This window comes from Eptesicus fuscus, chromosome 11 (genome assembly GCF_027574615.1).
Source record: "Eptesicus fuscus isolate TK198812 chromosome 11, DD_ASM_mEF_20220401, whole genome shotgun sequence".
Taxonomy (NCBI): Eukaryota; Metazoa; Chordata; class Mammalia; order Chiroptera; family Vespertilionidae; genus Eptesicus; species Eptesicus fuscus.
In genome coordinates, this window is record NC_072483.1 from 74,492,004 (window position 1) to 74,509,867 (window position 17,864).

General features: G+C 39.7%; 1 protein-coding gene across 2 annotated transcripts in view; it reads right to left on the reverse strand.

Moving 5' to 3' along the window:
- The window catches only part of XRCC5 (X-ray repair cross complementing 5), a 90,282-nt gene extending 72,418 nt beyond the window's left edge, over positions 1 to 17,864 (reverse strand). The window contains exons 1-8 of one of the 2 annotated variants that reach the window (XM_054723332.1): positions 17,704 to 17,864; positions 13,589 to 13,702; positions 11,661 to 11,844; positions 10,689 to 10,737; positions 9,640 to 9,762; positions 6,138 to 6,329; positions 4,665 to 4,779; positions 3,848 to 3,986 (exon numbers count right to left, since the gene is read on the reverse strand). In XM_054723332.1, the coding sequence (XP_054579307.1) occupies positions 3,848 to 3,986; positions 4,665 to 4,779; positions 6,138 to 6,329; positions 9,640 to 9,762; positions 10,689 to 10,737; positions 11,661 to 11,844; positions 13,589 to 13,702; positions 17,704 to 17,724 (937 nt within the window). In that variant the 5' untranslated portion in view covers positions 17,725 to 17,864. Of the gene's footprint in view, positions 1 to 3,847; positions 3,987 to 4,664; positions 4,780 to 6,137; positions 6,330 to 9,639; positions 9,763 to 10,688; positions 10,738 to 11,660; positions 11,845 to 13,588; positions 13,703 to 17,301; positions 17,323 to 17,703 lie in introns of those variants that run through there. The other variant, XM_054723333.1, reaches the window with a different exon arrangement.

The window sequence follows — 17,864 nt, forward strand, 5'->3', positions numbered from 1 at the left end:
TATTATACCACTTCGTATCTTGTATAGAAACTTCACTTTAACAAAATTTCATTTTTCCCGGACAATCTTTGTGCTATTGTTGTCATGTATTTTACTTTCACAGATGTTATAAAACACCAAAGACAGTAAATGCGTAGGAAAAAATATAACAGAAGTTTCTTATTATTTAAATATATTTAAAGATAATTAACTATTTAAATAAGTAATAATACATTTTTATTAATGTATAATAATAATTATTTGTTTAAATAGTTAATTATCTTTAAATATATTTAAATAATAAGAAACTTCTATTACATTTTTTCCTATGCATTTACTGTCTTTGGTGTTTTCCATTTCTTGGCATAGATCATTATTTGTATCTAGCAAAATTTTATTTCTGCTTGCAGGACTTCTTTTAATATTTTTTACACTACAAATCTGCTGGTGATAAAAAAATTCAATCTTTTATATATGAGAAATATATTTTAACTATTTTTAAAAATATTTCCATTCAGTCTAGAATTATAAATTGAGAGGATTTCCCCCCCTTGTGAGTACTTTAATGATGTTGCTCTACTATCTTCTCCCTTACACTGTTTCTGATGAGAATTCTTTTGTAATCCTTATGTTTATTCCTGTGTATAGTGTGTCTCTTTTCTTCTGACTACTTAAAAGATTTTTCTTTTCATCATCGGTGTTGAGCAATGTGATTTTTATGTGTCTTGATGTAGCTTTCTTATGTCCTGTGCTTGCTATTCACTGAGCTTCTTTGATCTGTGGGTTTATATTTTTTACAATATTTTGCTAAATTTGGAAATTTCTGAATCATTCTTTCTTCAGATGATATATATATATGTTAGAGTCTCTAGAAGGGGTTGGGGAGGAAGAGGAGTGAACCAAACCATAGGGTCAGGACCTCGGCAGGCAATTGAGTACGGGGACAGCCAGCAGGACCATCCCTGCAGTGGCCAGTTCATGACCAGCTGCTTGAGACTGGCTTGTTCCTGGGCTGGGGAGTTTCATGCATCTGCTCCGTGCTGCCCAGCAGTGTGGTGCACAATGGGGCTGTGCATAGCTTACGGGGAAGGCACGGCCTGGGGAGTCAGAGCCTTGATCCCACGTAGTAACCAGATCCGGGCATTGGGAATGCGGCCAGTTCTCTGCACCCTGAGTCACCCCACTGTTGCGTCCCCAGAGCAGTTATGGTGCCTCTTCCATCACGGTCCCCTAAGCTCGCAGCAATGGAGGTGTGCTGTCATAAGTTTGGGTGAACGGAACATGGAAGACCCGTGGGTGATAGTAGGCACGAGGTGCTGGCTGGAGAAGCGGTCGTGTGGGTTTGCATGAAGCGCTCACAGTCACAGCTTTGGAAACCTCTTCCTTAGTTTCTCAGAGAGCTCGATGGTGAGGAAATGCAGGTCTCATCCTGCGTTGCCGTTTCTGTGGAAAACCTCGCCAATGGGGGTGTCAGAGGGGTTGGCCAGGAGCGCCTGCGGCAGAGAGACACCCTTCTCCCGTAACCTCTTTGCAGGCGGACTGGTTGCTGGATGCCCAGGAACTGCTCAGCGGATCCCTGCTGTCCCACAGAGTTCTCTGAGCAGCCGTCCATCTTGCACAGGAAGAAAGGTGTGTGCTTGTGCACAGTCACTGCCCGGTCCCGGGCCGGCAGGGGCACCCTGGTCCCGGATGTGTTCTCCTGCTGGGTTCGCAGAGGTTGGACAATCATTGTCCAGAATTCCCTTGTTTAACAAAGAAAGTTAAGTTCCCAGTGAGGCCTCTGGTTAGGAAGAGAGGGGTTTGGGGAGAGGAAGAGGAGCCGAGCTGTCTCTTCTCCACCCGCCAGAAGGCGCGGAGCCGAGGCATGATCTCCAACCTGCTCACCTGCCCCAGGAGGCTGCTTCCAGAGAGACCATGAAGGCCGGGCTCTGCTCCTGTTCCTGGTGGGTCTGAAAGGCAGGAGGCAGAGCCATGCTCTCACAGGGGCCTCAGGGCAGCGGCCTCCTGGCTCGGCAGAGACGGTGGCCCTGGGGTCTGACCACTCCTCAGTGGTTGGAACCGTGTGTAGGAGCCACCGGTGCAGGACCCCCTGGGAGGCAGATACAGCGGGCAAACCATCAGACCTCGGTTGCCCAGGCGACGATGCCAACGTCCAGCCCCGCCCCCGGCCGCTCAGTACCTGTGCGCGTGCACACTGCCCACAGGCCTGCCATCTTTGTCGGGTTTATTTGCATACTCACTCATAATTGGCTGTGGGTGCCACGGAGGTATAGTCAATTTACATGTTTGTCTATTATTAGGTAAGTTTCCCTCTCCATTGCTCAATCCAAAAGTTTCCCTTTTGCCTAAGATAATCAGAAATGTCTTTTTTGCTTGCAACCAAAATAATTGGCACCCTCAACTCTAATCTCTTCTCCTTCCAAACTATCCTACACCCAGCAGTCACATTAATCTTCCTACATCACAGACCAATGACAACCTGCTCCTCAAAACTATAAATAATGCCATGCTGCTTTCAAAATTAAGGCTAACCTCTTCAGCTTATCATTCAAAGCCCTTCCTAATTCAGAATAGCATGTAACAACACAGACTCTGAAGCAGGACAGCCTTGAGTTTAAGTTCTGCTAGTTTGCTAGCTATGTCACTTTGAATACATTAATGAAAGTCTTTTGGTCACAATTCCCTTATCTATAAAATGAAAGTAACAAGAGTGCTTCATTAGGTTGTTGAGAAGATGAAAAAATACAGGCTATCTATGAGATACTACTCTCCTTACTAATCTGTATGTGCCCAATACACCAGCAACCCAACTACCTGACATCACTGAGGAGGCCCTCTACTTTCCTGGTCTGCACCTTTCATCATGCTATTCTTCCTACTATGGGTGGGTCACTACTCTAGGATCAAATGATTTGCAAATGATGGAGCCATAATTCTATCCTAGGTCTGACTCCAAAATTCATGTTCTTAACTATACTACGCTACTGAATGGAATTTTTTTTTAAAGAATTAGTAGAGCATGTAGGGTACTGATTACAGTCTACATATAATCCACCAGGAGAAAGAAAGAAACCATAACCACCACCACCACCACCACCACCACCACCACCACCTTTAACCAATTTCCCCTATTGCCCCTACAACACATACAAATATCCACAAACACTGCAACACAGCACCCCAGATGAAAGGTATTTTTTTTCAAGGTTTGCTAACTAAACCTATGCTGTGCAGCACATAGTCTGGCAAGACATCTATATAAAGACCCTGGTTTCTAACTTAAAACATCATTTGGTATCTTCTAATCTTAACTCCTGAACATTCAGACACTCTCAGCTAGTTTCTAAGCCCCCTGGATAGAGATGCCATCTAGATACACTATACAGATCAAATGCGTATAATATAAAAAGGAAACTTCAAAGAGCCTAGCGAACATAAAAAACCCAATAAACACAAATGATTTTTCTTATGCCCTAAATTACTTCAAAAAGCATATCTAGCACTTAAAAATAATCTTAAATTGGCACTCAGAAAAATAATCATCATGGAAGTAAAAACTAAAATAGAGTAAATAAAAAAACTTCAAACTTTAAATTTCAAACTTGAAAACAAAGCCAAGTATTAAGTTCTGTCACATGAGACATTTAAAGCTCAGAGAGATGGAATACCCAAGTGCACTCCTAGGAACCATCCTGCCTCACACCGAACAGAAGAGCTAAAGGATCTATGTCTCATGATCCCCTCAAAGAGCTGTGTCTCCAGACACAGAGAAATATCTCTAAACAATAATAATACAAATTCCAGCCTGCCTCCTATCACCTTGAAGAACAGCTCTTTTAAGCAAAAGTGGGTACTCGTACTGTAATACCTTGAATAGTATCTTCTTTTGGAACTTCAGTTTCATCATCGTCATTCAAGCAATAAACGGTTTCTTTTTGTACATCTTCCTTTTTTAGGGTTCTTGCATCCACAACTGTCCAAGACTTTTTAACTTTCTCCTGTAAAATCTATTTCAAACAAACAAGAAAACAAGTAAATGCAGAGAAAGCAAGGATTCCAATTGACAAAAAGTGACAATCTGATATGCTCCCTACTTTACAGAAAATCATCCATATCAATTAATCTAGCTGAACTGCTTTGTTTGCTCTTACCTACGGTGGAAATTTTAGTTTACTTCATAATTCTTTCTACATTTCATCTTTCCCCCAAGGTAAACCGCAGATAAATATTAATATTAGTATGTATTCAAACACTTTCTATATTAAACCCTCAGACCAAAAAAATAAACGAGGACCATACATCTTGTTACCACAGTTTTCATTAAAAAAGGGGAGACGTCTATCAGTAGTCAGAAATCAGTAAGAAAATTTGAAAGAAAACAAGAGCTAGATACTATAATGATAAAACTTAATGCATTCCAGAGAAAGAAAGGCCTGGAACTCATTATTAACAATTATAGAGAGAAAGAAAAAGGAGGGAATCAATCTCCATCAGAGATAATTCATAAAGCTTCCTCTTCTAGCATGCCTTTTCCTAAAAGATAGAGATGATACAAATAGGGAGAGCAGTTAAAGAAGCACTAAGTACAGTACTGAGTAACCCACTCATGAATTGTCAGTTCCTTATGTAAGCATATTTGTCTGCCAGGTACCATTTCTGTAAAAATATGTGTACCAACTACTTACCGATTTATAAGCCAAAATCTTTATCGACAAATTAGAGCCGATGGTCAGTTGACAGGGCCAGGGCATGGAAGACCTCTCAATTTTCTTAAAGACACACAGTTGTCTCAGACTCTCACTTAATTAAAAAAAAAAGGCAATCTGTAATACTTTTAACAATAAAGATAAAATAAATATACAATGAAAGCAACAATTTTAAAATGTTAATTGTGCTGAAATGATGCGCTTAGTTTTCTAGAAGGGGAAGTGAACTGTTGTTGATCATAAAGAGAGGAGGAATAGCTGGGGATGGTAGGAATGTGGCAAGTTGGGAGAGAGCCAGGTACAACTGAGTTGGCTTAGTGACAGGTAAAAACAAACATCTCTATCTTCCTCTATTCAATCTTTTCTTTCAACTCAGTCAGTTGTTCTTAACGTTTTTTTTCAGGACCAAGGACATTTTGAGGCTATAATAAAAGCACATTCATAAATAAGTTTTCACACAATAGAAAGCGTTCACCAAACTCCCTGAAAAACACAGACCTGAGGATAAGAACTCCTATCTAGGGTATCATGGGGTGGGCACCACCCTATAACATCACTGCTCACAACTCTACAATTCTTATTTAATTCCAATTCTCCCAAATAAAAGGCACGTGTATCTATACAGAATGGAGAGAGTTAAATAAAGACTCTCCAGGGGATAAAGGAACTTCGAAGTCCATATTTTAGTTTTAAGGCAAAGCAGATAGAAAACTCTAGGTTTCTTACTGGGGAGAGAGGGGAGAACTTAAGGGGTAGCAAACACAATGTAAAGTGTTAGTTCATGAGAACATAAATCCAGATCAATTCTACTTTTATCTGGCCTCCAAACAACAGAGAAGATGACAGATGATATCTGGAATTTGTGGTATTCCCTAAAATAAGGAAGAAAGGAATTAATGACTGAACACATTCAAAGCATACAGTCTAGACCTGTGGTCGGCAAACTGTGGCTCGCGAGTCACATGCGGCTCTTTGGCCCCTTGAGTGTGGCTCTTCCACAAAATACCACAGCCTGGGCGAGTCTATTTTGAAGAAGTGGCGTTAGAAGAAGTTTAAGTTTAAAAAATTTGGCTCTCAAAAGAAATTTCAATCGTTGTACTGTTGATATTTGGCTCTGTTGACTAATGAGTTTGCCGACCACTGGTCTAGACCAGCAGTCGCCAACCTTTCAGACCCCATTGACCACTAGTGGTCTAGACTATGATTGATCCCCTTGGTACAGATGAAAAATACATCGAGAAAGAGGTAAAGAGAATTATGTGACATTATCCAGAGATTAAAAAAGATTAGGGACTGGTATACTATTTCTTTAATGAAATCAGAATATTTATCAAAGAAGAACTGCTTATTCAAGAGTGGCCCAGAAAAAGGAAAACATTAGGAAGCCCTATGATCAAAAGAGAAATTTATATAGTACAATTGAAAGTTGTAATCAAGGTTTTCACTTCTCACCTGAAAGAATAAATTTCATCCAGCCCATCTTCACCTTCTAAGGACATCATCACCTTTTTCACCATCCGAATACCTTCTTTTTGCTGCTCAGTAATTCCTTTGAAAGGAAAGGAGGGCCCATGGTTGTCCAAGGGCAAGTTGCCATCTCCTCTGTCCCCAGTTCCATCTTCCTTGCCAATTGGGAAAGGCAAACTATCAGGAAAAGATCAGCATTAGTTAAGAACACAGGCTCTGAAGCTAGGCAATAAACTGGGTCCCAATCCTGTGCCTGTCTCACTAGCTATGAGAAAATGGGTATGTCAACCTCTCCGAGCTTTAAATTTCTCATCTGTCAAATGGCACTTATCTCTTATCCAATATTCTATGAGGATTTTTTTAATTTATTGATTTGAGAGAGAGAGAGAGAGAGAGAGAAAGACAGAGACAGGGAAGGAGAGAGAGAGAGAGAAACATCAATTTGTTGTTCCACTTAGTTATGCATTCATTGGTGATTCTTGTAAGTGCCCTGACCTTGGATCAAACCTGCAACCTTGGCACATCAGGACAATGCTCTAACCCAGTGGTCGGCAAACTCATTAGTCAACAGAGCCAAATATCAACAGTACAACGATTGAAATTTCTTTTGAGAGCCAAATTTTTTAAACTTAAACTTCTTCTAACGCCACTTCTTCAAAATAGACTCGCCCAGGCTGTGGTATTTTGTGGAAAAGCCACACTCAAAGGGCCAAAGAGCCGCATGTGACTCGCGAGCCACAGTTTGCTGACCACTGCTCTAACCAACTGAACTACCTGGCTGGGGCTCTATCAGTTTTAAGTAGTCGAAGCCTCTTTAATTTGGTAAAAACAAAAAATTTATTGGCTTAAATGACCAAATAATTGAAAAGGCAGAGTTGCAGGTGGCCCTAGGATGATTAGTCTCAAACACCATGCAGGTTATCTGACCTTCTCCCTCTCTGTCTCCATACTTAGTTTTCATTTACTTTTATGCTGGCTTCACTCTCTTAGACAGGCTTTCTCCACATTGCCCCTGAACCACTCAAGCTCACATTACTCAACTCCACTACCAAAAAGCAACTGGTTGTTGCTCTCTCTCAAATTAAATATATATATATATATAGGAATCACTCTCAAATAAAAAGAAAAAAATCTGATTGCCTCGGGGCCAGATGTAGATGTCAGACCTCTATCATTTTATTTGCTATAATTAAAATAGGGCTTCCTGTTTTAATTTTCCTATGTATAATAGCATGACATATCTGCATATACTGTATTACCTATCAGATAAAGAGCTTCCAGGGAGCAGGGTGTGGGACACAGAGTTTGCATCAGGCTATTGCTGTTTCCATAACACCAACCAGGAAAAAGGGAAGAATGATAGGAAAATGAAGGGTCAGGAAAAAGTTATAATAACAGTTCTTTCTACCCTGCATTAAACCAGAAATAAACTTTCTCAGTAGTTAGAAGAACCTAAAAACTAGGTCCAAGGAACAGTCCTGCTCAGAACACAATGCTTCTTTGCCCTGCCTGTATTTTTTCAGTCCACCTAGAATAACCAAATATACACAGGATACACAAAACAATAAAACCAAAATTTTACTTCATATGCTGGAGGTTTTGTAGCCCAGGAAGAAACTACCACCACACACACACACACACACACACACACACACACACACACACACACAAATACAACTGGTCAAATAGTGAGCAAGTAGAAGAAAAGGCTTTTTCCCTCTTCAGCATGCTTTATAGTATTGCTCATACGAAGTAAGTCAGAGAAAGACAAGTACCATATGATTTCACTCATATGTGGAATCTAATGAACTAACGAGCAAAATAAAGACAGATGACAGACTCATAGACAGAAAAGGCAGGATGATAGCTGTCAGGGGAGGGCATTGAGGGATTGGGCTGGGGGTGGAGGAATTGAGCAAAAAAGAAAAAACAAAGAAGAGCCCAGCCTGCATGGCTCAGTGGTTGAGCGTCAACCTATGAACCAGGAGGTCATGGTTCGGTTCCCAGTCAAGGCACAGGCCAGGGTTGTGGGTTCGAATCCCAGTGGGGGGGGGGGGAGTGCAGGAGGCAGCCAATCAATGATTCTCTCTCATCATTGACGTTTCTATCTCCCCCTTCCTCTCTGAAATCAATAAAGATATATTTTTTTTAAAAGAGAGAGAAAACTCATGGACACAAATAACAGTGCGGTGATTGCCAGGGAGAGGGGGAGTGTGAGAAGTGAAGGAGGGTATAGGGGGATAAATGGTGATGGAAGGAGACTTGATGTGGGGTGGTGAACACACAATACAGTGTACAGGTGATGTGTGTCGAATTGTGTACCTGAACGCTGTATAATTTTCTTAACCAGTGTTACCGCAGTAAATTCAATAAAAAGAAAAATAAATACAAGTGCAGTATGCTTCAGCCATGTAAAAGGCATCCTAAGATTATGAACAGGGAACAGAAACCAAGTTGGGTTTTTGAAGTGCTGGAGAAAAATCTCAATTCAATAAGAGAAGTGTCACTTTAAAAGCACTTAATTTCTGTGAGGTATCGTTTTAACAAGTTTCAGTACGATGGGTTATTCTGAACTACTTTTCTACAGAAAGGAGATGCCCCTCCGCAGTTCTAAGAGGTACATACATGCAAGCAGGTGCTTAATTCCCCATGGCAGGCATTTTAAAGCCAAAGGCTTGCCACTCTGAGCTGGAGACTTTTTAGTAGAGCTCTCAGTCTGAAAAAAGGAGTGTCCCCAGAAGCCTAATAATTCAACATCCTATAATATCACTCTGCTTTCACCAAAAATAGGACAAGAAAAAATAGGCTACAGACACAGCAGGAAGGATTAGTGTAGTCAAAGAACTTTCATAGAAGATAAAGAATGGAAATGCCTAGAGGGGAAATTAAAGTTTTTGGGGAGGGATTCTCTCCCCAACAAACTGTGAAATATATTTCCCCTCTCTATTCATATACCTCATCTCTAAATACACACAAGCAAATTACTTTTCTACACATGTGTGTATCCTTTAGATCTGAAAAACAGTTAGAAATAAGCATTATATATGTTTAAAATGATTCCCAAGTTGACATTTCCCTTTACCCCAAAAATATCTACTGTAAGACACAGTTCTCTTGAGCTGTTTAAGAAAGAACTCCATCAAACTGGTCATTGTTTGGGTCAAATCCTCTAAGTAGGCAAGCGATTAACTGAATATGCTCAAAATTTTCCTTTAATTCCTCAATTCTTTGAGTCTAAGAATAGTGAACCATCTGCTATTAAGCTAAATTCCTGTTTCACTGTGAATTTCATCCCTTTATCACCAAAATTCAGAAGAGTTCCTGGAACATGGAAAGTAATCTGAATATTTGCTGAAGTCAATCATCTGACAGATCCCAAGTCAGAGCAGAGCAAAGACTCCTGGGAACCAAGCACCCTATAATGAGGCCCACTCATTACATGTGAGAGCACAGGGTTTGTCTACAAGCATTGTTCTTACAGTCTTACAAGAATTGCAGGGAGATGCTGGATTTCTTCAAGTTATGAATTATAGTATCCAGCTGATCTTTGCTGAATGGGCTGCTGAGGTCAGTGAACACTTCAATATGCCTCTTCTCAAACTTCTTTCCTCTAAAAGAGAGAGTTATCACATTAAGAAATCTTCCTCCTGAATTAGTTCCTACAGATTCAAATGCACTTCACTTGTTTACTAAGCAGAAAGAGGCTAAGAAATGAATCTAGATACAGTTAACAAACTGTAATTACCTTCCTTCTAGAAGTCCACGTATTCTTGATACTTAGTTAAGTTTCTACCAAACATCTAATCACCTAGTTATAACTCATACTTTTAACAACTTAGGCAAAATTTCTTACTAATTTGGAATTATGTCCCTTATTTCATAACTCTATCTTCAGGTAAAGATGTGGTCATTGTGATTAAAAAGAACCCCTTCCAGCATCCAGATAGGCAGAAGGTAAGTAGGGAGCACTCCCCGTGTACTACAACGTCAGCCTTGTAAGGGTTCAGTTGCCAAACACCCTGCTCTGATTCCTCTCACAGGGCTAGTGCAAAGAATGTATAAAAATTGAGAAATTATAATATAAATTTTGGCCTGAGATTTTTGTGCAAATCATTATTCCTAAAAGTCAAGGGATGTGTTTGTGTATTCAAAGACACATATTTTAAAAGCACAGTAATTAAAAAATAATGAATTAGAAAATTGGCCAGAGTTATTACTATGCATCTAATTTCAATATTGGACCACACTATTTAGTATTTCTAAAAATTCCAGGTAATTAGCTAAGTCCAATAGGAAGGAACCTGTAATAAGCCAAACTTTTATTCCTCCCAGAGAAATTCCCTCCCAATATATTCCTTCCTCCTTTTAAACTTCTATGAGAGTTTGAACTCAACCACTGAATTCTATCGAATGTTTCCTTAGCCACACAAACATGCCATCTGATTAACAATGAATCACATAGTGCACAGAATATATCAAGCCATACAGTTTTTGCAGAAAGGCTCATTTCCAACTCTCTCCAGTTGAGACACTTACACAGTTTCTTGTTGAATCACATCCATACACACAATGAGTGCATCCAGGACTCAGCTAGTTAAGGGCAGAATATCTGACCAAACAGTCCCTTTATTCCAAGAATATGCAACTTTTTTTCCAATAAAGTCCATAGTGTTAGAAACTGTAGACACTGGGTTGACTGTGTGATGATTTGAAAGTACCTGCCCAATGACCCTTCCTCCAAAGTTTATTTCACCAATAATACACTCACATAAGCTATATATCATACTATACATCCTGAAACATATAACCATGAGAAATAAAATAATCCAAAAGGTAATCTAACATATTTCATTCATTTAACCAAAAATGATGCCATTTTACAATGACTAGAACCCAATTTTTGTGATTAACAGTCCAATTCTTAAAAATTAAGTGAGCCATAATGTAGCATTTGTAAGTTACTCCCAGCACAGCAGCACCTCCTAGTGATCAGGAAGGCAGTACGAACTGTTACAAAAATAAGAGTAACCCCTTTAAATCAGGGCACCTGTGGAAGAAACAGGAAGTCTCACAATTTGGCTATGGGGATATTTTTGACACAGAGATATCCTCCATCCAGGAAAGCATGGAGAATGCTAATGTTATACTCTTCTAGAAATACCTTCTCTATGTCCAAACATTTCTGACCATCACCACTATCAAACCCTCTGCACATCGTTGATACACATGTATACCCCTTGGTATCTTCCCCTTCCTATGCCTCCCAACCTCTCAATATCACTAGTGCAAAGAAGGAGCAAGATTCTATTCTGGAGGACCTGGAATCCAGGCACCCAACCCAATCCAATTAATTTCCCATTAAATTCTAACACACATCACCTCCATATCTTCAGAGTCAAAAAATGCCATTATAGTCAGAGCTGGGACTCAGAGAACCTCACCAAACTAAATTATGATTCCAGAGATTAAAGAAAATTTCTTAAGTTTCCTTTGGCTGAAAAAGGATACAGTCAGCTTGTTGAGAACCTGGTTGGATTTTGCTTTCAATGTCCTCCAGCAAGTCAAAATCTGGTAGCATCAGGTGTCTGTGCACTGTGATGTTCTGATACTGATCCTCACAAGCAAGGGCATTCTCGGTGCCATCTGTACCAAAAAGGACTAATGCAATTTCATCTTTGCTCTCAGCAAACACCTAGAGAAGAATGTTAGAAGGTTGAAAACCATATAGTACCACCTGGAAGCCATTAGATACCTATCCTTCAGGGAGAGAGACAACCATACCTCCCTATGGCAGGTTCCTGGGACCACTGTCAACAACAGTACATTGGGCTGGATGGCCCATGGGACAAAGACAATTCCTAGGTTCTAAGCCGACGTTTTCATGAACTATATAGGTACCACCCTTCATTTCAGCACAATTCAGGGTGGGGAAATAGTAGGATGGTAACTGTTCTTAAAGAATTCTAGCAAAATTAGACTCTAATTCTAAATGAAAACTAATTATGGTTAATTTGAAAAGATTTTAGTCTGTCTTTCTGGAATGACTATTCAAGGTTTACATTTTCCAGAGATTAAAAAATATGTTTCCTGGTTCTCATCCTATAGCCCAGGAATTTCACTTACAGGTGTATATACCATAGAGAAATTCTTACACATGTACACAAGGACACAACGAGCAAGAAAATTCACTTCAGCACTGTTTATAACAAACAGGGCAACACTGGAAACAAGCGAACCATCCATCAACAGGAGAAGGCAAACAAACATTGCAGAATATTTATACAATGGAATATTACTACCTAGTAAAAAACAAAAAATTTGTGCAATGTTTATCAACAGAAATAAATGTCAAAAACATATGGTTGAGGGAAAAAAAGCTGCAAAATTACATGCACCATATAATAACATCACATAGTTTTGAGAGCTGCACACAACACTAAATATTATTTATGAATATACTTATTCCAAAAGTATAAAATAAGCATGGTAATAACCATACAAATTCTGAGAAAAAGAGGGGGGAAAAGAGGAAAGAAGAGGATTGGAAAGGGATATACAAAGGGCTTCCCATTTATCTGTAATATTTTATTTTTTTAAGAAAAAAAGAAAAAGAAATATGGCAAAACTTTAGGGTTGTATATTGCTAGACAATGGGAAAATATGTTTGCATTATATTCTCTGCATCTGCCTCTTTTATGAAACATTTCATAATCAAACAAAAAAATAACAACAGTATCTGACACAACAGGCAGTCTTGTTCCCATCTATGATTAAGCCTTTTACATCAATAGGGAGAAAGCTGCATGGGGAGAAAATGAAATTCTGGCATTCCTCATTTTTGTTTGGTCTGTTAAATTCCCCAGTCTCTTAACAACTCATTATAATCCCTAGTTGTACATGGAGAAAAGGTCCCAGCTGCTGGGGTTCAAACATGTCCAGCACACCAGTGGGACATGTTTAAATGATATCTTAGATGATATCTTTTAAAAAATCATCTCTCATGATTCCATGGGACTCTCTTGAGGCCTGTTTAAAATAGAGATAGCATGTTACCAGAAAAAGGTAATTGGAATAGGCACAAAGTAGTTGAAGGACTTGTTCAAGATCACGGGATTAGTAAATGACATGTTAGAGCAAGGATTCAAACCTAGGCCATCTGGCTCTAGAGACTGTACTTTTAAATATGACTCGACATTGCCTCTTGTGTCTGGTAAAAACTGTAATATCCAGTGGAGGGGCCAAAAATAAGAGAAGGAAAAACTATCAGGCTCTAATGATAGTTGAACTTGCATGGGAGTATATGTAAGAAAACTACTCAAATTCCAGAAAACACTGAGCCTGGACATTGTAAACAGGCCGGTACCTTGTATTACTAAAGTGGAGGCAACAAGCAGCTAGAACATGAGTTACAAGTTCAAGGCCAATCTGGCTCTTACCTGTCGCTGCACAAACATGGTCATGACCTTCTTTGCCAGTTCGAATGGAGATTCTTCACCAGGAAAGGAGTTACTCATGGCAAAGCCTACATCCATACACAGCACAACAGCTGCCTGGAAACAAGGTCCCAAAGAATATTTGAAAAATGTTAATAATAGCCAATAAAAAAGGAAAGAAAAGAGATATGTCCTTTGTTCATTTCACCCAGATAACCTGTACTGATCTTTAGGGGATGCATGATGAAGGGAGAGGAAGTGTTCTACTTAGAGAATAGATGTAAGACATAAATTTTTACTATAGAGAAAGTTTAAATAGTCCTAATGCTTTCTAAAAGCTAGAAAGTATCTGTCAGGAAGGAGTATGCTCCAGGCAGGTGCTGCTCCTTTAGCCTGAGCCCAAGAGTAAACCCAGGGGAAGCAGATTTGCAAACAACCTGCAAGCTTGAGCTAAGTCCAGACCAGTTGAGCCCCAAATACATCAGAAAACTGCAGTTGATCTGCAGACCCTCAAGCTTTTGTTGTAAGCCACTGATTTAGGGCATAGTTTTTCAAAAAGCATTTTGTGGCAATAGGTGACTACTACAATTTATATATGCAAAAGTGATCACACACTTTGCATTGGTTTATAAACTGAGGATCTAAAATAAAGATCAAGACACCAAATCTATTCTAGTAGCCGACAAAGACATATAAACAAACAATACCAGAACAATGTTCCATGACAGAGATATGCAGTGGGCACTAAAGCACACACAAGGGAGGAGATACAGGAGGGATAAGGAGGCAGAAAAAGCTGCCTGGATATGAAACTTGGGTGGGTCTTAAAGAATGAGTAGGAGTCAGTCATGTAAACAAGGAAGTTACAGATAGAGGGAACCACATAAAGACATCTAGTCATCAGATAGCATTCATGTATGTAGGGGATATAGAAAATAGGGAAAACATAAACTAAGAGGGATACACATAAAATCTGTATTTGGCATCCAAAATTTAACTGAATATGAGTTGGAGACCTGAACAAACAGCAACTAACAATTTCAGAGTGGATTATAAAATGAGTCACTAGTATGACAGGGCTACAGCACTACATCCCCCACACCTATCTAATTTCATCCTCCAAAATATTTTAGGTTGTGTCAATGGCTTATTGAATCCAAGTAAAGAAAAGAAAGGGCTTATGGTGAAAAAAAGACTGGATTAGCAATCTGGAGACCTGAGATCCAGTTTCCATCTTTATTATCAACTAGTGGCCCAGTACACAAAATTATGCACATTGAAAGGAAATTAAATAGAAGAAATATTTTAATACCGCTATTCACCCCTTCTCTATAATAGAAGTGTCCACCAAATTCACGATCGACAATGATAGATCACAACACATGCGTGTGATTGGCGCCATCGAGAGCTTTATATGTATCGCACATGAGTCAACTTAGCCTTTTATATATATATAGAAAATAAACTTGCTTAATTAGACCTGCTTTCTGATTTAGCTAAACTTTTTCCAATCCAGTGAAGCACCCCAACTTCTCTTTCAGGTAACTGTCAGCAACACAGCAGTAAATATCAATACGAAGCAGATTATTATTGTAGATCACACAGGGAGAACAAAGGGTAAAATATTTAACTGCAGCAGTGTTTGATTATATTCTGTGCAGTGAGAGAACCTGAAATCATTTTCAAGGTCCATCATTTCTTACTTCTTTTCAGTTGGGTCATGTTTCTAAGCTTTCTAAATCTCCATTTTCCAGCTAATGAAAAGAAAATAGGATCCCACCAACACTCCTACCTACTCCAGGACTTTTGTGAGGACCAAATGAGATGAGGCATGGGAAAACACTTTGCTTCATAAACACTTGGTTATAGTGTGAAATGTTTGCACCTGGCTATAAAGCAAGTCATGTTCCTGGGCTGAGGAAACTGCAAGAAGGCTAGTAGCTAGGGAGAGGACGCCGGGTATTGCTACGTGACGTCATTATCCTGACGATCGGACACCTAGCATATTAGCCTTTTATATATACAGATTAGCTCTGGGTCCTTGGATTCCCAAGGACTCCCACTTAACTTCACCATTCCCACTTAAACTCACTATTAATTAATGGAGGCAGAAAGCAGCATTGGACTAAATGAGATCTAAAGTCTTTTCATAGTTAACATTCTTGGACAGTTTCACCTGTGCTTTGTACTAATCAGACATTTGACAAACTGAGAGTTCAGAGCATCACATCTTAGAGGAAGATTATTAAAACTGAATATGAAATGAGCATGTTAAAGAAGGATCTGAAGAACATGTTATTTGAAGAACAGTTTGAAAAAAAAGGGGGGGGGGGAGGATATTTAAGCCAAATGAGAAGATTAGGGGAACATGAGAGTTCCTTCCAAATATTTGACAGCTGTGTTATAAAAGGATTGGTCTTTGGGAGAGAGAGATCAGCAGATGGAAGTTACTGGGAGATTGGTTTGACTCTATACAAGGAGGAAAAAAGAACATTAAAAGTGATCCATAAAAGAACCAGTTTTCAGAAGCAATGATCTCTTGCCCCTAGAAGTGTCTGAAAAACCTGGATGAGCTCCTATCAGGGAAGTTATACATGATTTCTAGATTTGGTTATATTGCAGGCAACACCTGGAAAAGGAAGACTAAGTTTTTCCCTAGTTTATATTATAAATAGTAAACTTAATGTACTAATATTAAAGATTTCTGGAGTAAAGATAGCATGTTTGGAGAAAAGGTGGTAATAAACTACAAAATTCCTCTGAGAATAAAATTTACATCCCATAGTTTCAATGCCTTGAACAGAAAAAAATATTTAAAAATGTAAGAGTCCCAAAATATGTTGCTGCATTTATTTAATACATTCATAAAAACTACTTTTAAACAAGAAAGCCTTTTGCTAGGAATCAGGTATCCAAAAAAGTGGCATTAAAGAGTCTCACAATATAGAACTTCTTGCATGGAAGCAGAAGAACTGTCTATGAAATATTTCAAGTTCCTTTCTGACAGCAATAAGACTACCAGGAAAGAGAAACTGGGCCGCACAGCAACTAGGTTCACTTATACACCAAAGCAATACAGTAAGAATTTTGCTGCAAGCCCACCTGCCATAAACAGCTGCTCTACTAAAGCTGCAGTTTTCAGCCGCTGAAAGAAGATATACAAAAAAGGGGGGTGGCAACATACATTCCTAATCGTGTCAACATGTCTTAACAGAAGATTGAGGGGGTATAAGGATCAGCTGCTCAAAATCCTATCTTGTTTGTCAGTATTATCAGATACCTCCCATAGGGCCTTGCCTTTGGGTGAGTGAGCCACTCCCTGGAACACATCTCCCTCTAGTGACCCTTCCAGACAACTACCCCTCAACCTATATTAAAGAACTCATTTAAAAAATCATTTTAATATCTGTTGTTAATTTGGAACACTGAAGGTCAAAGATTCCTAGCAACACAGAAATTCTCCAAGGCTCTGAAACCAGACCACCTGGGTTCAAATCCGAGTTTTACCAATTATGGCCTGGGTGACCTGGGCTAATTAATCACTTCAACATTTTTCATGCCTGTAAACTGGGTTTAATAGTTTTCACTTCAGGGCTGGTTAAGATGAAGTGAGATAGGAATGAAGCATTTAGATCAGTGTCTCACACAGAGAAAATTAGATTATTACAGAGGCAATAATATGACATTTTCTATTCAAGTTATTTTACTCACAGTACCTCTTTGAAGTTTTACAAATCTGTGGAGTAGGTGCTCACCATGGCTAACTACCATTCTCATACAGATTTAAAAAACCCGGGCTCCTAAGTAATGAAGGAGGGTTAGGGGTGGACTAGAGGGGTAAGAGAGGAGTAGCCGATATGGAAAGGAAGTGAGAGAATGGAAGGGCAGAGGAGGGGGTGGGGAGTAGGCAAGGCTCAAATTCAGGTCTTAGGACTCCAAATCTCCAGCTTTTCTCACATTGTATCTCTCGGTGCAGGCCCTGCTGATCCAGCCCATGAACCACCATGATCTCCCCTCTTTCCTCACTCCTTGACACCGCCGTCATCCTATGATTCCTGCTTCTGAAACACCCTTTCCATCGTCAGCGCGGGCAACGCGCAAGCCCATGCTTCCTCTACCTTGTTCCCCGACCGCGCCATGTTGCCGCTCAGCAGGCGCTCCGGTGGTCTCTTCCGGGCGGGAACCTGCAGCGCCGCAACACAGTTCCCGCGGACTCGGAACCAGGTGAACCGGAAGAGCAGCTGGGAGACTGGGAGACTGGGAGGGGCGGGGACACTGT